The 20,095-nt window shown below is 39.1% G+C and overlaps 1 protein-coding gene across 5 annotated transcripts in view; it reads left to right on the top strand.

The window, feature by feature from the left end:
• Positions 1 to 6,197: 6,197 nt before the first annotated feature.
• Positions 6,198 to 20,095, top strand: part of NSUN7 (NOP2/Sun RNA methyltransferase family member 7) — a 29,402-nt gene continuing 15,504 nt past the window's right edge. For 2 of the 5 annotated variants that reach the window (XM_026093708.2, XM_026093705.2), the window contains exons 1-10: positions 6,198 to 6,403; positions 11,207 to 11,332; positions 11,678 to 12,037; positions 12,419 to 12,477; positions 13,280 to 13,304; positions 14,580 to 14,727; positions 15,948 to 16,100; positions 17,367 to 17,550; positions 18,751 to 18,961; positions 19,565 to 19,708. In XM_026093708.2, the coding sequence (XP_025949493.1) occupies positions 11,725 to 12,037; positions 12,419 to 12,477; positions 13,280 to 13,304; positions 14,580 to 14,727; positions 15,948 to 16,100; positions 17,367 to 17,550; positions 18,751 to 18,961; positions 19,565 to 19,708 (1,237 nt within the window). In that variant the 5' untranslated portion in view covers positions 6,198 to 6,403; positions 11,207 to 11,332; positions 11,678 to 11,724. Of the gene's footprint in view, positions 6,404 to 11,206; positions 11,333 to 11,677; positions 12,038 to 12,418; positions 12,478 to 13,247; positions 13,305 to 14,579; positions 14,728 to 15,947; positions 16,101 to 17,366; positions 17,551 to 18,750; positions 18,962 to 19,564; positions 19,709 to 20,095 lie in introns of those variants that run through there. The other 3 variants (XM_026093709.2, XM_026093710.2, XM_026093711.2) reach the window with 3 other exon arrangements.

The raw sequence follows: 20,095 nt of genomic DNA, 5'->3' as shown, positions 1-20,095 counted from the left end.
AGTGAACAGTTGATCACTCTGAAGCTATTAGTAATTTTTGGACTAATTTGGCCATTAACTTAAAAAAAAGATCCAGACCAACTAAATGTCAAAAATTGTTTTGATATTTTTTGAATGAACGACTTAATTTTTCTGGCTAGATATGCAAGTTGGAAGGAGTGTTTTCTTCCCTCAGTCTCCCTTAATTCCCTCAATTCTCAGTTCAACCCCCCCTGCTTGCTTACTTCAGAAGCCAGGAAGTTTGTTGTGTATGGTGAAATGGTATTTAAAGTTGAAGGTATTATACTGCACTCAGATGAACTTCTCTTTCTAATGAGAGAAAAACTCTCTGTTGCAGCACTTAAACCTTCCACTTCTGAGGCAGGAGATCTGACCCTAATCAGCATACCAATGAATATTTCAGAAATTTATGATACGTGCAACACTTCAACAAGAAGGACAGGAAAAAAAGTGTAAAGAAAAAAAGGAATTTATACTAAAATCTCAAATAATCTCACAAGTCTTTCCATATTATAGCTCCTTAAAGGCTTTAAATATAAGAGATCTTGTTAAATGGCTTGAAAGGCAAAACAAAGACATGTTTGGATCAAACAAAATATTTCAGTGACTGTCAGTTTTGAATCATAATATCTCTGAAAAGCTCCACAATAAAACTTATTTTCAGATTGACTCGAACCACAGTTACTCACACAGTGCATAGAGGACAGAAAATTCTTGAACGCTTTGTTCTGTTACTAACTCCCAGTAGCTATATAAATAGATCTGTTTACACATTGATTTTGGTAACTTGTGTTGGGTAAAATACAAATAGTATCCTTCCTCATATATTTAATCTAGTATGTCTGAAAGAGATATCAAAACAGAGCAACAACACAAAAGGTCAAGTTCCATACCCACCAAGAACAACACAATGCAAAATACAAATATGCGTAAGTTATACATGGCACCTTGGTATATAATATCAATGACTTGTTATTTACTTTAAGTAAGTTATTTACTGATCTTTTGTTATGAAGAACTTCCTAACCTAGTAAACCCAAGATCCTCTGGATGAAACGAGGCATCAAAAAAATCTATGAAGTGAAAGACTTGGATGAATTGAAGGTCACAGGAGCTGATCTCCTAGGGTTTGATACATTGCCAGTACCTGCCACTTCATTTGAAAAATCATGTGTTTTTGCATTCCTGATTTCTCTGAAAAATTCAGCTGTTTAGTGATTAGTGCTGACAATATCAGCAGGTAGGAAATTTGTGGACTCTGATCTGTGTTGGAACAATTGTCCAGTTTGGCAGATTCAGGGCTTTTTGCCTTTGCAAAATTTATTAGTTGAACTGCAATTGCAGCATAGGAGGGATAAGAAAGAAGGTCCTTGCATGAAAGAATAATTGGTGAAAAGATAGGAAACAGAGGATAAGTGTGAAGAGAAGTAGAGTTCTGTAGTAATTGATATTGGGATCTCTTTTGTTCAGCATATTCGCAAACAACCTGGAAAGGGAAGAGAGCAATGAGATAAGATAGTTCACTAAATAAAGTATTGAGAGTAATAAGGATGAGGGAAGGTGTTAGACATTAGGCCAGAAAGACCTTATGAGACTGAATGAGGTCAATAAAATGACAGCTGGAAATCAGTGCGCGTGATGCCCATATGAGGAAAAAGTCCTGACTTCACACATAGACAGACTGACTCTGTACTGACTATTGCCACTCAGGAACAAGATCTTGTTCCTATCACAGACAACTCCATAAAAGCATCAACTCAATGCACTGGATCATTCCAAAAAGCAAAGTGAAAGTTAATAATTTGCAGGAAGGAGTAGAGAACAAAGCAGAAAACCTCATGATATCACTACATAAATCCATTATTAGCCAACATCACTAAAACTGTGTCGTTCTGATTCCACCCATCTCTATATCATAGAACTGAAAAAAATCATAGAAGGCCATCATAAAAGCCAAAATTTGGGAGGGAAAAATGAAATGAACATCTATGCAAGATAGGACTTTTCATCCTGGAAAAAATAAGTCTGAGTGGAGATATGAAGTCTCCAAAATCATCTGAGGTATAGACATAGATTTAGAGAGTAATCACTGTCTCTTGCAATTGAAACAAATGTAAAAAATCTGCATCAAATGGAAGAGGCTCAGAACAAACAAAAAGAAGTGGTTCTTCAAACAATTTGAAGTATCTTTGCTGTAGGTTGTTGTGGACCGGTTTGAGCAGGCTCTAATCTAACTCTTGGAATAGAAATCCTTTGAGGAATGTTTAATATAGAATATAGAAACCATAAATGGCTCAGAAAGTCCTGAGCTGCAAATGGCTTTAAGACTACAGAAGTACCCAGAAGTATTATGTGCTTGTCCTACCTTTATTCTCTTCTCTACACAACTGCTTTTTGCTGCTGTTGGAAACAGAATACTGGAATAGATGAACCTTTGGTCTGATCCCATGCAGCTATTCTTATGATTTTAGCATTGCTATCCTTTTCTGACCTGGATAGTTAAGATGAAGTATGGAGCCCCTTGTGTGTTATTTTTTAGTATTTTTGTTATGAGGTGAAATTGATGGAGAGAATTTTTTATGCAATTTTGCCTAGTGACAGGAATGTATAAAGCTTTGTTTCCCCACACAGTTTACTTGCTCAGAGCTTCAAGATTCTTGTGATCAAGATTTTGGCCAAAAGCTCTGTGTCTCAGCCTAGTCTCAGGGCAAGGCAACCGAAGATTGTGTAGATGTCTCAAGTGCCTGTAACTTTTTTTCTGCGATTTTCTATATTTCCTCTCTTGCAGACAAACAATTCCATTGTCCATTGCCTTCAACCTTATACTTTCTATAGGTCTCAAGGAAATCTTTGAGCCACCAAGTTCAGTTCTTACTCAGGTTTTGTCACATCCTGTACTTGAGTGGTACTATGCATAATTTAAGAAAACACATTACATAGAAAAGGCTAATGGCTTCCTAATACTTATCTTGAATGAAACAAATTTGTATAACAGGTTTGACCTGATTTAACCTAACAAACATATTCAACTATTACAACTTCTGTAGGAAGGAAATGGGATTTAATCTTTTATTCCGGTCCTGTCAGCAATTTATTCATGTACTATTTAGGGGTCTAAGCCTGCAAACTGGTAAGCCACTTTAGCTCCCTCTGAATGAACAGTAATGAGATTACTCAGCTCCCAAGACATGCTAAACTCCATGAAGAAAGGGCCCAGACAAAATAGTAGAATTTCTTTTGACTGTTTTTTCCATGAATCATGTGGAGATGGCAGGCTAGGAAGGCTAACTTAAGTTTTAAAGGAGTTTTAAAGACCATTTCAGTAAGGGGACAGTAGCTAAAGATGTCTCAGAAAAAAAGGAGGCTTCACTTTGGGATGGTGGGGTTAAGATGTATTTATTTCTTCCATTTTCTAAATAAAGATGTTTCATTAATACTTGCTCTGTAAATAGAGGTACATGATACATTTGAGTTTTGCAGTGTCAATAAACTGTGCCAAAAGAGGTTTTTTCCCAGTTCCAGAGAAACTCACATCACATACCTGGAGCAAAGAGCAGTCTGACACACTCCTTGCAAGAGCTTCTGTGAAGCTGTTCTGTGAGGTCCACAAAGGTTTGCTGCAGAACAGAGATTTGGGGCTCAACCTCCATAGCTCAGCAGATGCTCAACAGTCAGAAAGGGTGTACAAAGACATGCAGATTTAGGATACAGAAGACTTCTCATTCCACTCTTGTAACCCTGGTTCAAGAGTCTACCATCAGACTGGGGCAGCAGTGCCCGAGGCAGTTCTTACGCTCAGGTAACCAGGGGACCAAACACTGCAACTGTAAAACATCTTTCTCTGCCAGAACCAGCACAGTAATGCTTTACAATATGGACCTTAGATCATAAGAAGAAGAGATCTCTGTGATCATCATCATCATCATCTCTCTGCTGGTTCAGCCATGCCCTGCTTCACTATACTTTAATTTGAAAATTTGAAATGATTTCATGCAAAAATCAGGCATTTGAATAGGAAAACTGCTCATATTCTCTAAGTCTCTTTTCAAGTTTATCTTCATATGAATCTAAGGAACTTATTTTAACATTTAAACCATTTAGATACCTGTAAATTATTTCATGTCTCAATTTAAAAGCACTTTTTAAAATGAATTTAGACATACTGCAATTTGTTCTGTAAGGGCTTAATCCTTCATTCCTCATACAAGAAAAAATCCTATTGTCTAAAAGGGCTACTTGAGTTCACACCATTCTCTCTGAGTCAGTCCTGTTTGTAATTAATGTGCCTGCTCTGAATTCTCTTGTTACTCTCTGGTTCTGCCAAACTGAAATATAACATTTTAGGAAGAACTTGAATTCATAAGTCTGGTAAGAAGAAGGGAAATTTTTTTCTGACCTTCAGTAGTAAAATACCTCAAGCCGTAATTACTTGAATCTGTAGAAATTAAAAAGGGTAAGGATTCCATTTTCTACACTCAGTTCTCCTCCTGTTTTAATGTAATGCACAGGAGATCCTTTTCCCACCTGAAAGAACTGTGACAGTTACTGGAAAACAGAAGGACGAAAGGAAAGTGTGTGGACTGTAACACAAGCTGGACAGCGAGCAGCTCTAGCTAGACATACAGCAATAGTTGCTCTGGTGAAAAGAAAAGCAATGAAGCACCTGCAGGTTTGTAAGTATAAAAAGACTGACTGACATTTTGAATGTGAAAGAATAGTACACAAAAATGGCAATGAAATTAGGCAGAAGTCAGCCCTTTTTAAAAGACATGCCTATTCTACTTGGACAAAATGAAATAAACAGCACAAGAACTAATTTGCACCTATACAGTAACTAGTATCGATCCAAACAACCTGTTAATCACATATTCCTCCCCTTTGTCAGGAAGGAGTCAAGATTTGTTTGAACTACTCTGTGCAAAGTTTACCCAGCCTATTTGACCTACTTTGTACTTGCTGCTGTCACAGTTGCAGGATTGTTGCTGTAGCCTATAGCAGATCCCCCACGATAAAGTGTTCTTGTATTATCAGCCAATTAAGTTTTATTTTTCTTTTCAACTGTCCAATTTTTTCTAGTCCTGATGCCTGCAACTGCATAGAGTAGCAACCAGATTTGATTACCTAGCTGACAGTATTGGCAGCAAATAAGGACCTGGCTAAGGCCCAGATTTTCTGCAGGGATAACAAGTGTTGGCTTGTGTGCTTCGACGGAGCTAGTTCCCAAAAAGGTCCAGACCTCACAATTTGTTAAAATGTGTATGTATTAAGATTTACTTAGGTACAAGTCAAACTAGGCCAGTTCTGGTGGCCTTTGTGGCAGATGTAGGAGTACGCAAGGTGCAAGACAGAGTAGTATTGGAGAAATGACACACTGAGAGGCATCACAGGTTGCAGCTGGATCACAGGGAATTTTGTCTTTTCCCTTATTCAGCAGAATGTGAAGATTGCCCATAACAGCACTGAGGTAAGAGCAAACAAGGTTTATGGGGAAGAAGCAGATTTCTGACATGGTTAGGGATAACTTAAAGTAAAAATTCAGTTTTAACTTTTTGACTGATTATTGAGGATAATTTTCAGAAATTATTTGTTTGAAAATAACTAAAAAAGGGGATTCGAGTGTATGTTTCAAGACTCTGAATAAAAGTGGAGGTTGAAATCCTTAAAAAGCGAGCATGGTGTATTGTAAGAGCACCCTTTAAATTACACGCACAAGTGAAAAACGAGTAGTTTGTCTGGGTTTCTTCCCACACTTTCAGGATATCCCAGTCCTGAAACCGGTGGCAAAGGGTGCAACTGCAAGTGTGAGTGGATGTAGGTAGGACTTATTTTTTAAAGCTGCCTTAAGTTTACATGACTTCATCCTGTTTGGGGATTTAAACCTGCTTGAAACGAAAAAGTAAAAAAAAATAAAGGAGAATGGGAATACGCCAGGAGTTCTTGCCACCCACAGAAGGAGACCTGCAGAGCTCCAGCCCTGGTAACCCGGGGAAACACCCCCCCCCCTCCCCGTTGCCACGGCGGGTCTCGCCCAGCGCGCCTTGGTGGCTTACTAATTACTGAGGTGACGCCCGGGGACAGCTCGACACCCGGGGACAGCCCGGCGCCCCAGAGGCGACAGTGGCCCCGGGCGGGCGGTTGGACCGGGCCGGGCCCGGTCGGCGCGGCCAGGCCCCGCCTCCCGCCGCGCCCTAACGGCCGGAACCGAGGCGCGGGGGCGGGAGAAGGGGGCTCCGGCGGGCGGGGGCTGCCCGGCTCGGCGGGGAGACGGGGCCGGCCGGGCGGGAGCTGCCGCCGCCCTTACAGCCCAGCGGTCGCCGGCTCGACCGAACAGGTGGCGCCGCCTCGTCCGCGTCGAGGGGGTTGCGGACCGCGGCCCAGCGCGGGAGGAGCCGCTCGCCGGCGGGTAAGGGCCCGGGGGGGCCGCGGGGGGCCCCGCCGCTCTGCCCGGGTCTCCCGCAGCCGCGGTAGCTCCGGGCCTGCCCTGCCCTGCCCTGCCCTGCCCGCGGCGTCTCGCGCGGCCGCGGCGGGGGGAAGCGAGCGGGAGGAGCAAAAAATTCCCCCAAACCTTGGGGTCGTTAGAGAAAAGAAAAGGCGTAGAAGTCACCGCTTTCCCGTCTGCGTGGCGCTTTTGTTTTAAATTCCTTTCTTGTTTTGCTCACGTCGATCAAGACGGACCCTCCTGCTGGGCGCCTCTGCGCTGGGCATTGCCGGGTGACCTTCTCCAGGGGCTGCAGCAGCCACCGCGGGTGCCCGGCCCGGCCCCGCACCGCCCGCCCGCTGGCACGTTCACCGCTGCGCTGCCAGCCGCGGGCACGGCGCTGCTGTGGGGAGCCCCGGCAGAGCGGTTCCTGCCGTTGCTCCCGTCGCTGCTCAGAGCGGCCCACTGCGAGACTTGGTGGCTGCTGTAGAGTCACGGTAGCAGGCTCCTTCAGGGCTGTCCAAAGTTGACCAGTGTTTCGAGAATCCCTGGGTTTACACGAATAAAAGTATCTCTTTTCTGGATGACCGCCGTGGCTTGAGTTGGACTGCTTCTCACAAATAAAGTGGAACAGGGAAATGGTCTTGCTGCTAACTTTTTGTGACTTGCACCAATCTTCCCTTCCCTACAGTTTAGTTAACGTAAATTGCGGAAAGTAAAATCTGTGCAGTCTATGGAAGCTCAATATGAGAGTATTGCAGCTGGCATTAAAAAGCAGATATGGTCATGCATACCTGTAAGATTAATGAGAAAAAACTACAGCAGATGGCTGCCAAAGGTTTTCTGTTGGTGTATGTGAAACCATGTCCATGCTTACATAGCCACTTTTTGTGAATTCCTGTTAGTGTGAATTAGTAGAAGGCAGCCAGACTGCCTGCCTGGAGTCAGGAATAGGTGATACAACACAGATGCTGTGCGCTTTTAGTTTGCTGTTTTTCCTGAATTGTGTAATGGTAGAAACTACTGAAAAAGGTGATGACTGAAGAAATGGAAGAAACAAATAAACTGGTATCTAAACAGAGGAACTGGTGACCTTAATTGAGGGGGAGTAGAAATCCTTTGCTATGCTGTTTAATGAATAAATATCATAATTCTGCGTGAGTTCACTAAGTCAGAACTGGAGCCATCCTTCCAGCTGAACGTTATATATTAGTTGACTTAACTCTAACTGAGGTTTCATATAAACTGAAAATGTATTTTTTCTTGCCGATTTGCTGTTTATATAGATACATATTATGTGCCACAAATACTGGATTAGTCTAGTACTGTTGATTCAGCTCATAGTTGCAAGATCGTACAGTATATGGTCTGCTTCGCTTGAAACAGAACATTCAAGTAAATGAATTTAATTTTTTTCCATTCCATTGGCAAGCATATTGGCGAAAAGGGCAGGATATACCTGGTTTTGGGAAGCAGTGATTAAAACTGTCTCTTAAAGATTCAAACCTGCTGATCTTCAGGTTGTTCTATTTGGTGAACATCCTGTGAGGGGATCTGACAGCTGTCTGACACATTATTCTTCTTCAAATGGTTTAGCGGGTGAGAAAAAGCTTACCTCTAACTTGTTCAAGAGCTTCCTCAGAATATGGACGTAATGCCCTCCCTTCTCCATGTTCCCTTGATTTACTTTTCTGTGCGCTTAGTTCTAGAGGTGTTGAACCCTTCAAATGCTGAGCCCAACAGAGCAGCCAAGAGCTCTTCTCAGTCACTGGAAGAAAGGAAAAACACTGTTCCGGTGCTATGAGCTTTTCCAAGCTGCTTGCCTTGCACTGCCCTGCTGGAAGGCAATGTAGCTTGGTTCAGTTCCTCACGTTCCTTACTGCTGGGTGGCTGCTGTTGGAAACCTGTAGCTGCTTATCTTTATTGCTGTTGTTTGTACTTGGATAGCAGTAATTTGTATGACAGGAGTCTGTCTACTCCTGTCATACAGATGTTTTCAGAAGAGAGATTTTTAGATCACTGTGTACAGATAATGAACCTGCAGTTAATATCCCCTTGTATTGGTATTACTCGTACAACCATTGTGCTAACGATGAGCTGTCCTGATCGTTGACGTCAGCTTTAATGGATTATGACTTGGAAGCAGAACTGGGGAGATACTTTGCTGTCTGTTTTGTGTGCTTTCACAAACAGCCTTGTCCTGAGACAGGTGCTTGTCGTTCATGGCAAAAGCTCCAGGTGTCACTTGAGGAACAGCTGGACAACAGTAACTGTCTGTTAAATCTTAGTCATGGGTGTCTTTAGTTCCCTTTTTCTGCATACCTCATTACTACTCTGACTTGGGAATCTGGTCTAGAGAACCAGCATAAGCAAGACGGTGTGGAAGTATATTGGCAAGAACTTTGGAAGCCGAATTGCAACAGCATGTTCTTATGTCACAGATGCGGCAGTTGTGCAGTCAGCCAGATTAGTTATATATGTGTTCTTAGCACTGAATCAGTGTGTTAAGACTGTTTGGGGAGATGTTGGTTTCGTTTCCAGTTGAGTTTGGTTTAGCATTTGTAGGATTCATAAATATTACAAAAATTGGTTTGTTTTTTTTTTCTTTTTCTATCCTCACATTCTTCTTTCTTCTTTGTTCAGGGATGTGTTCAGGGATTTGTTGTGATAGGGACCCTGTATCACAGCAAATTCATCTTTCATTTGAAGATTTTCTTAATTAATGGGACAAAATATTTCTGAAATTTGAAAACCATTCTCTTTTCCAGGAAAGTGATGCCCTTCTTGGGACCTTGATGTTTTATTTTTGTTTGTTTGTTTTCCTCAACCGAGTAATCTTGAGGTTCAGATCATTTCTTCCATAGGCAAATGCAGGGTGTTTTGTATCTTCTCTAGCTCTTTCCAGCTTATCTTCATATTAAAGTCCTGGACTCATTAATACATCAAGCTTGGTGTTCGCTGCTCGGCACAGAGTAATGTAAGCTGTGATTAGCAGTATTGCAGCCATGAGTCAGTGTATAGGGCAGAGGACTGTCATCTCATCTCTATTAAGGTGACATTTGTATTTGGGGAAAGTGTGCTCATTGCATCATCTTGATGGCAGTGTATCTGGCAGGTCTGCAGACTGCCTTGGCAAAGGAATCACAAGCAATTATCAGGAACTCGAAAAGTCCTGCAAGTGCTAATATCACAAACATTACTTCACTTCCTATGTGTTCTAAAAAGAAATAATTTGTGTTTACCTGGAGAAAACGTTTGAGCTCTAAGTCCCTGTTAGTTGCTGTCCTTGTTTCTGTGAAGTCATGAACTGGTCCTCTGGTCCGGTTAAAACAAAGTATCCTGAAAACAGTTAAGATGTTCCCCTTACTAAACACAAGAGTTTCAGTCTGGTTTAGGTAGACTGGTACTTCATTCTAGTAAAGAGTTGGCTTTCCTCTGATTGCACGATGTGTTCTGTTTCAATATGACTTCATAAAGTTAAATTTACACTTGATTCATGGATCCATCAGCACAGCAGCTGATACTAGGGATGTTAGTGCTTAACTCCTCCCAGGAAAAGCTGTTTGTCCGAGGCCCAAAACCTCTGTGAAGAGAGGACGAAAGTTGCTTCTACAGAACTAGCAGTTTTTCTGGGCAAATAATGTAGTCTGGGAAAGGAGAATGAGATGTGTACTCCTCCAGATGAGCTGCCAGCATTCAGGAAATAACATTGGTTGCTTGTTTGAAGCATTACAGGCTGGGCGAAACAAATTTTAGCAGAAACTCAGATGAGTGGTTTGTGCTGGTCTGGAGGAGGGGAGGGGGCTGAGTTTCACTGCTGCTGGGGAAAGAGAGTTTGAACTGGAGAGTGCTGGCTCAGCGTGGGGCATTTTGTGGCTGCCCGTTGGAGAAGTCCTGGTGTGCTTTCCTCCTTTCCCCTCCCAGCCCCGTGCGCTGCCATTATCATTCTCCAGTACGGTTTTTGTGAATGAGGGGAGCAAAGGGGAGGAGGAAAAAGGAGACTAAACAGGTGTTCCCTACCCTGGGAGAAGAAGTGTGTAATTTATCTTGAGGAATGTGGGGGAGTGCAGGGAAGAAGCTTGAGAACTGTTGTCCTAAACTGACTTTTATAGCAAAAGAGAAAATACTTTGTTTGGTCTTTCTTGGATTTTTAGAGTGGCAGAAAGAAAAAATTCTGTTCTCCTGTGCTGTTAAATCTAAAATATCCAGAACTATTTGTCATCACTGAATCCATGCCTATTTTTCTGTATTACAGTTGCTGAATTCCTCCAGGTTCTTTTATTTTTCTCCAGGCAGGAAAGCTCCATTTTTTTTTAAATGTTTCCTCTGTGATTAAATTCGTGTTGGCTTAGTTAGCCTTGTTCTGAACATCTAACCTGACTTCTAAGCCTATAAACGTTGTCATAAATGGGTATTATAGTAACGAAAGCAAACAGGGTAAATCCAAGCACTGAGAATGGGATACTTTAAATGGATTTTAGGTGGAACTTAAGTGACTGTTTTGGATTCATCTAATACTGATCCATTTACATGTGCTCCTTGATGTAAGGACTTTTCTTTTTTTTTTTTTTTCCTTGAAGCCCTGTTCACCTTTGGGGAAGATTAATTTTTCCTTTATTTTTTAGGTAAGATGTGTAGAAAACTTAAGAAACACACCTGGGCTCATGCAGAGTTGAACAGTATCTTCAGAGACCATCAGAATGGATTTCTAGTATTTAAAATCTTGGTGGTTAGGTAATAGTCATTTAATGTATTAATATTCAGGTGACATCTACTATCTGTTTTTAGGAGCAGATGTGCATTTCAGTGGACAAGCATGTGGAATTCATTGCAACTCTTGAAGATGGTTCCTGTTTGGAAGAAACAATGTCTGCTTTGAAATTTCTGTAGTATCTTTTTAAAGGAGACTCCCTGGTAAGAAATATTAGTCTACCTGCAATGATAGTGTTTCTTATTAGACACAAAGAGTCAAATCCCTATATAATCTGAACAGGTTCACTTATTGTAGAACACTGGGCTCTTTGAAACAAGTAAGCAGTCTTTTTTTGTATCTGCATTAATAATGAAAATAACTAATGTAACAAAACTATCATAAATACATGTCTATATAAGATAATTGAGTTAAGCAAATATATGCATATCTGCAGGATTAGGACCTAAAAAAGAAAATCAATTCTATTGAAAAACCTGAAAATGAAGGGAAAAGTGTATTCTAGTGAAAGAAAACGTAATCATTCAATACCAACTTTGTTTTTGCAGAGGCAGCAGAATTGTGACTTGCACTTACACAACCAACAACTGGAAAAATGCCAAGTTCTAAAAGTAACTTGGGGTCTTTAGATGAAGATGTTATAAATGACATTTCAGACTTGAGTGAAATGAAAATTTCAGATGAAAAAGGATCTACTGAAAAGAGCACAATGACTTTGATTGAGAAGAATGTCTATCATGACTTGATATACGTAAATGCAGCAAAGATTTTTCAAGGCATTCATAAGAAAAAGCCTCAGGATAGAATACTGGTGCGGTATGGTGATGACTCAGCATCTCCCATGTTAACTTTTAAAGATGAGTATTCCCAGCGTGTATCTTATGAACTGGCTTTCAGTGCTCTAAAATGTAAGTAGAAAACTTTTCCAAGAATTGTCAACAGAAATGATGTAGCAGAGACAATATGTAAAAACAAATGTTTGTTTCTGCTTGGCAGCAGGCATTTGGGAAAGTTTTTGTTAGACTGCTAGTTACTGTTAGACTATTAGTAGCCCTCAAATATTTAAATATATCTAAGAGTTGTCAGTAATTTATGAAGTCAAACATTTGAAATCTATGCTTTTTCATGTAAAGGAATTATACTCAGAACTGTTACTGTTTGCAATTGAAGTTGCACTTCTCATGTTATTTAAACTTTCAGCTTTTTCTTTACAGATTTGTAAGTTTCTATTTCTTTCTTTCTTAGAATTTTGTAGATTTCATAGCATAACTTGTCTCGTTTTTTTACAGATCAAGATCTTCTTGAAAAAATACTGTTAGATAGCTGCGCTTATCCATGTCAGTCAATAGTAAGTAAATATTTTGATGAGGGGGTAAATGTACTTTCTGAATTGCCATATTTGGAGTCTTTTCTGAGGATTCTGAGACGTTCTTCATTTGTTTTAAACTATATGGAAGTGTTCGTTCAACTTGTCTTTCCTTGAAATACTAGATTTATGTCACAGCATATTGAGTTGCATCAGGATCCACAAAGGAACTTCTGTAATAGCATTCAGCCTTGCCCAACATGGATTTTTAGTCAGTCACCTGACCTCATGCTGGTAGCCAAAACTGAGCTAGGAGGCTGAGAGAGGGTTTGCAACAAGTAGCATCTTGAATGCGGAGCTGCCTAAGGTAGCCAGTAAAAGTCCCAGCAAGTATCATTGCCTTTGGTAGATCTTGCTCTTTGCTAGCTCAGAATAGAGGCCTAGATGAGCTTGGGGTTCACAGCCTGGAAGTTCCCCATAGCTGTCAGTCCATGTGCAGACAGCGAATTTACTCTGTCCATTAAAAAGTAGTTGGAGACTGAAATTTTGCCAACCTTTAAAGTTAGTTGTCTAAGGCATTAATCTCCAAGGCACTAGATAGGTTGTTTGTGAGATTCATTGGTGTGCTTTGGTTCCCTGCTCCTGGGAATTAAAAGATTCAAACAAAGAAATTAGGAGAACCAACTGTAATGCTGCCTGCAGTGTATTACTTGCTCAGTGATGTTGCCCATGAGCCAGGAAAAGTCGAGGAATAGAATATTAGATGTTACTTGTCCAGCAGGTTTTGACACCTGCACACTTGTTGTTACAAGGTGGTTCGAACTCGTGTTTTTCCACTTCCCAGGAGAGTGTCCTGAACAGTCCTGCAGGTAAGGGTTCTTTTCTCCTTTTCCTCTCAGTTTCCTGCTCCCTGTTGAATGGAATGTATGAGTCTTGCCCCAGGTGTAGTGAATACAAGAACAAGTGTGTGCCTTCTTGAGAGATCAGGGCATTTGAAGAAACAAGGGGGAGGCTTTTGAGTTCTGGCTTGGTTCCTCTTGTTTTTACATTAAATAATACTTCGAATAAAATAGAGAATGGTGCTCTGTGCTTTTCTTTCCAGCTATGTGCCCTTGTCAGTGGGCAAAGAGAGTCATGCTGCCTTTCTGTTCCTAGGAGCTGGAAAATATGGAGTGAACCCCATCAGGCAAAAGAGAGCATTGAACTCATGTTTCGTTTCCTGGGCAAACTCTATTGTATGTGAATATTGTACTTACACTAGCAACAAAAAGTGGAGCTTACTCATACCTACACACTTCCCTATTTTGTCATGAAAAGAAAATCTAGAGCTGGTAGTATAGTCTGCTCTTCAGTCCAGTTTAGTCATCAGTGCCTCTGAAAATTACAAGATGAATTTGAATGGCTGTTATTTGTGGAGGTCAATGATGTGTGTATGCAAATGAGCTAAGACTAACTTACGATTTTCAGCTTGTTTTTGTAAGGAAATGAGACTTTCATGGTCACATTTTATGTTTGGTTATACATCCCTAATAGCTTGAATTTTCTAGCCGATTTCAGTTACATTTGCCAGAAGGTAAGAGTTTTTAGGGGCATACAAGCTGTAGGAATTTCATGAAAAGAGGTAGAGGAGAGTAACAAATGCTAAGAAGGAGATGCTGCCCCACTAGGCAGCATCTAGCACCTAGCCCCCCTAAGAAGGAGATGCTGCATATATTCAACCCTTAGACATGGTGAAGAGATTTTATGAATGTCCCAAGCATGGAATTGTTCGAGTTCATCTGTTATTAGGTACCCAAGAATCCCACAAGAGATAAATTGGTAGACCGTAAGTTTTTGTTAGCATAGCTGTTCGTGGAACTAATTTACGCAGACAAAATAACTTCAAAGTTTAAATTTTGATAATGTTAAAAATTAAGATATACTATATTATCTGTGGGAATAAAATATCTTTTTTAATATTGATAAACCAAATAACTCTAAAATGCGTATTAGTTTTTAAAATATTCACAAGTGCTCTCATAACAAATTGCTTTCCTATTCTTACAGTCTCATTGGGGTTTCTGTGCCTTTTACATGGGAGACTACTCTTGATATGGATCTTTCTGCAGGAGCAAGACATGCTCTGTGTCATTTTCTCTATCCAGTTATTTTCCTATTGCAGCCAGATGAATTAACCAGCTTGCTTGTTGTGATGCTTTATGACCTACAAGACCGAAAGTTTCAAGCCCGAGAGATTGTTGATGAAGAAGAACCTGTAGCAGAAGTTCGGAAAATAGAGCATTATCTATACAGGTATATGTGCTAACAATTTATTTGTTCATATATATTAGCAGAATCCTGATTTGCATAACCAATTCCTTTTTTAAAATTGTGAATATTACAGGTATCTTTCATCTTGAAATTTTGTTTCTTTGTGGTTTTTGTTTTTATTTCTAATGAGAACCTGGTTTAAAGGGAAAGTTTCATATTCCTATAATTAAGAAAAATATAGCTAAGATAGTTAAGAAGCCATCTTTATATGGTAGATTGTTTTGCTGGAAAAAGGTATCTTATTTCTGCTTTCTTGAAATTTTTTTCATACAATTTTAGAAAAGGAGAAATAAAATATTCACTGAACATAAATATGAGTGTAACAGAGCTAAGAGCAAAAGGGTCATGGAATGGAATAGTGTCCTTTTTCTTTTTTTAGCAATACTGCTATTACAGGACTCTGTCATTGTAAGTAACTAGAACAAAGAATGACTATGTAAAAATAAACACTTGAAGTAACGTTGAAGTAATTCTTCCGTCAGTCTGTTGATGAAGTCAACAGGCATTTGTTGGACAAAATTGTCTTGCTGCTGGATTTAGAATAGCCCACAAAGTTCATGAATAACATCAGTGCTATGTACTTCTGAGGGGTGGTAAGTAACTTGACAACTGAAGTAGCTCATGAGCAATTTTTATTTGCTTTGAAGTCTCATTTATCAAAACTATGCATAAAGCTTGTGGGAGGAAAAGACTGGGGATATTTTCTCTGATGTTTTCACAGAATAATAAAAAAACCCCTGACTCCTAGTTGCCATAATGCTCTTGTTGTTTCTGTACATATTTAGAGGTCAACCTTCTTCAGTGCTCATTTTTTATTTATTTATATATATATACATAAAAACCACACGCACACACATGCACACACATACATATTTGAAAACATAATTGTGTTTTGGTGGTTTTTTTGAGCTTTCTGAGAAAATAAACACATCCAGAAACTAGTCTCAAGTCAGTGCAGGAGTGATCTGTCATAATTCCAGTCATGTGACATTTAACGTAGTCTCAGCTACGTACCTTGCAACTGTGGGTTGTTTGCGGTAGAAAATGTCTTGTAACTGTGTATTTTCTGTAAGAGCTTGCAAAGTGAGGCCTTGCATTTGGTTTTGGTATCTGGATGAGCTAAATCGTAATATAAATGTTGCATGATAATAGCTGGTTTAAACATCTATAAAGCTGAGTAAACTTATTACTGTGTATTGTAGTTTTAAGACCAAATTGGCAGCTGCACTAGCAAGATGTCGAATCAAACATGATGCTCTTTCAATTGAATACATTCTACCAGAAACCATACGGAAGCAGGAACAAAGGGCTTCTGCCTTACCTTTATATGCTTGGATAAATACATTTAAAATCAGGTAAGTAACTTAAAAGTTAACACCTAAAATACTTAGGCTTTTACCTATAAAGCCATATAGTATGCTACAAACTTATTTTAGAATTTTCAGTAATTTCAGTTTCTTATAAGAAATGCTGTTTAATGCAGTGACATTGCCTTACATTTGTTTGTGGGTTTTGTAGATTGCAGTAATAGTATTCAAAAACTGTTAACTGTGTGAAAGATTGTTGCTTACTACTCTGTTTCTTTTGTGAGTCTTTCACCAAACACCTAGGGAAATCGGTTAGAAAAAACAATGTGGGTAAATAAACTCTATTAAAAAAAAAAAGAAAAAAAAGAAAAAGAGAAAACTTTTTAAAAGTAGATGTATTACTGTAAGCCATAAAATTGACCAAGGATGTTGAGAAAGTTAGAGTACTTAAAACTGATGTTTATTCTCTAAGGATAGTGTAAACTTCAAATAAAAATATATATTTTTTAATCCCTATATACAGTCTATTACTATATACACAACACTAGTGTTTTCAGTTCTGTGCTGATACATGAACCATGCAAGGTTATCTTGTTACTCATTTTGTTACATAGGTTATTCATTTTTATCTTGTTTTCAAGATTTTTTTTTTTAATACTCTTGTATTGGACCAATGTTCTGTGCCTAGATTATAGGCTTTTCAAGATAGAGAAGGTGTCTTAGTTTTCTGGTTAAAATTTTACAACCTTTAACTAAGATTGAGTGCATTAGTTGACTGAAAGTTGTTATGTTGACCCTATGTTTAATGTTTGATAAAAGTTTATGACACTGTCTAAAACTACATTTCAGCAAAAGCCTCCTGGTGTATATAACTTCAAACCTTTTCAATATTTGAATTGCAAACCTCACCATTTATGCTTTTATTACCTTTGCACAATGAGTATTTTAGAGATCAGTCATTAAATTCATTGGCAAGCTGGGCTACACTGAAAGTGATCAAAAGAATCAAACTATTCCAGCAGTAAATTTGCTACAGAGTGACCCGAGTATGTGGGCATTTACATTCTGATGCCTTGAAGCATTTTCTGGATGCACATAACTCTTTCTTCGTTTATTTTATCACTTGTTAACTTACGTATTTTGAACCAGGACTTAGATACCTAAAATAGAGTGAATCCCCCTTCTGCATTAGGCAGTACATTTCATTATATAAATGCACACATTAAAGAAAAAAGGCAAAAATCCAAATCTTCAGTATGTATCTAATTGCTTAACAGTGCTGTGTATTTAGCAGTCAGAGTTGTATGTTAACAGCCTTCAAGACGTTTTCAGTAATTTGAAGATGAAGGGATTCACAAGAGTTGAATCTGTGTCAGACTTCGACCATTATACTTACTGTGTGGACCAACATTGCCATGATGTGTTGGTTTTTCCTGCCTCTCTTAAAGAAGAACTGCTTAATTTAGATCTTTTTGCAGATTACAAACTCTTACTACAGGTGAGTTGATGGTACCCTTGAGGGAGGTATCTTAATATCATCTGCAAACTATAATAATGCTTTGCATTAGAATCAGGTCAGGTATTGTGTGACTTTCCTATTAAATCAGTGAGGCAAGAATACATTCTCAAAAGTTCCTGTTTTTTTCTTTTTTTAATAGTCAGAAGGCTAGAATATTAAATGCAGCATGCAAATGCTAATGCTTAGAATTGATAGCCATAATTAATAAGATGTTTTGAATACAAATTTAATTATAAAATGGTTGAAATAAACATCAAAAGTGGCTGAGACTGTCTCGCTTCTGAAAATGTGAGGAAAGTTTCAGTGTAACTATACATTACTCCCATTTAGTAGATAATGGCATGTTAATATTCATAGTATCTCTTCCTCTGCAATTGCATATTTGTGATGGAATAATCATGCCTCTTCATATTTTACGCAGTGTGGTTCCTAAATCTCCATTAAGCCCACTGGTCTCTTTTATGACTGGGCATCAATAGTCCCTCTAGGAGGGTTATCCAGAGGTTCCTTTTATAGAGTACAGATGGTTTGCAGTAACCTTGGAACGACATTCAACTGGGAATTCTGAAGTGTCTAATGATTCTTGAGTGCATGATAGAAACATTTTGAAGGGCGTTTTAACTCAATGCTTACTATTTTCTGGAAATTTTAGCCTCAAAATTTAGTACCCAAGGTACAAATTAATTCTGAGTATCTCATTTCAATATGTATATTTTGAATAGATGATCCACAGAGAAGAACTCTACATGGCAGCCCATAGATCATGGGAACAAATTCCAAATATTACTGTTTAAGAATCCTCAAAGTGAGGAAGCAGAACCCTCAAAATCTCCATCCCTGTCTGGAGGTGTAGGGAGGTATTTGAATGGCATAAGTGGTATACACGCATAAGTGTTCCTGTTTAGGGAGCTGATACAGACTTAAGTTTGTTTTCAGCTATAGATTTTACCTCTTCTTTTGCATTAGATTTAGAATAAATTTAGCGAGTTTGACCTAATAAGGTGTTTGTTTTTATATTTTTTAATTCTATATTACCAGCTATCCATGATTACTTTTTTCTCCTCTTCTCTTTCCCAGTTGTGGAAAAAAATGAAATACTTGCCTAATTTAGAAAATGGTAACACTTGTAGAAACCAAATTAGTTGGTCAGCTTTAATTTTTTATATCATTATTTTACAGGATAAGTCTCGCAGCCTTGCTGTGCATTCTGTGCGTGCTCTATTGAATACAGACGATGACATTGTAGTGGCTCACATGGGTTCCCGTCTGACCATTGCCCATATGTCAGTGCTGACAAATCACAGCATGTCCAGAATTTTTGTTTGTGGTGTAAAATCTCCAGCAAAAGAAGCTGAACTGAGGAACTTGTTCAGGCACGTGGGATGTAAAAGTATGTGTTAAGCAGCTGGTATGCATAAAGTAGTGTAGCGTAGATGTTTGTGATACCTATGAATATGACAAAATTCTATCACAATTCAAAGATTCCTTGTCTGAATATTTGGGGAGGGTAGTAACAACTTATTTTTTGTCACAAAGTGAACCAAGAACTCTTTAGCTACAGTCAAGCTAATCAAAGGTTGCAGATTAACCGTGTCACAGATGCAGGCTTCTGAAATGTCGGGGTGAAGTCCTCCATGAAAGTAGTTACTGTGGAGCAGCTGGTGCCTGGGAACTTTTGGGTCTGTACATTTGGTGTCTTGGCTGTTGCTTTCAGCTGTTTCTGGGAGTGCTAATCCAAAACCCATGCAGTTGTCTGGCTTATTCAGAGGACACAGTCAGAGCAGTATGCTCCAAGACTCTGGGATCCCATGATCAGTCTTATCAGTGGAAGATACTAAGGCCTAATCCTTCAATCTGAAGTCAGTGGGACTTCCTTTGGCGGATCTGAGCCTAACAGGCTTGTTGCAAGTTTGTGTGGCACCACTGTGTATTCAACTGTGAATTGTGCAGGCTTGCTTACATGTGGAACTGTTGAGTTTTTCCCTTTTTTCAGATATTCAGTTGTTACATGAAGACTTTACTGAGATTGGACCAACAGACCAGAGACTGCAAAAGGCAAAAGTTATTCTGCTGCTGCCACAATGCTCTGGAGTGGGTGCTGGCAATCCAATAGAATTTATTTTAAATGAACATGGAGGTAAATTTTGATATGATAAGCTAGTTCATGCTTTCTGGAAGAGATAGTATTCAGGTATTGTGATCTGGACACAATAGCTAGTTCAGTAAATTCTACCTTTTCATTAAAAGACTCACTTTAAAATTTTCATTTTAACTACTATAACAACACATATGCAGAACTGTGCAAGTTATTTAATATGTGTAATGTTTTGTAGTAGAAACTACAAAAGGGAATAATGTATAATCAATTACACAGGTGATTTTTTTCCACACAAAGTGAGCAAGAACGTAATTGGCCTAGTTTAGGATACTCAGGAAGAAAACAAAATCTTTCTAGGTGGCACTCAAGAAAACCTTTATTAAAGACAATTTCAAGTCAGTAGTTTATGACGTTTAAGGGTGATTT

This window comes from Dromaius novaehollandiae, chromosome 4 (genome assembly GCF_036370855.1).
Source record: "Dromaius novaehollandiae isolate bDroNov1 chromosome 4, bDroNov1.hap1, whole genome shotgun sequence".
Lineage (NCBI taxonomy): Eukaryota > Metazoa > Chordata > Aves > Casuariiformes > Dromaiidae > Dromaius > Dromaius novaehollandiae.
This window is presented reverse-complemented; position numbering and strand designations above follow the sequence as displayed.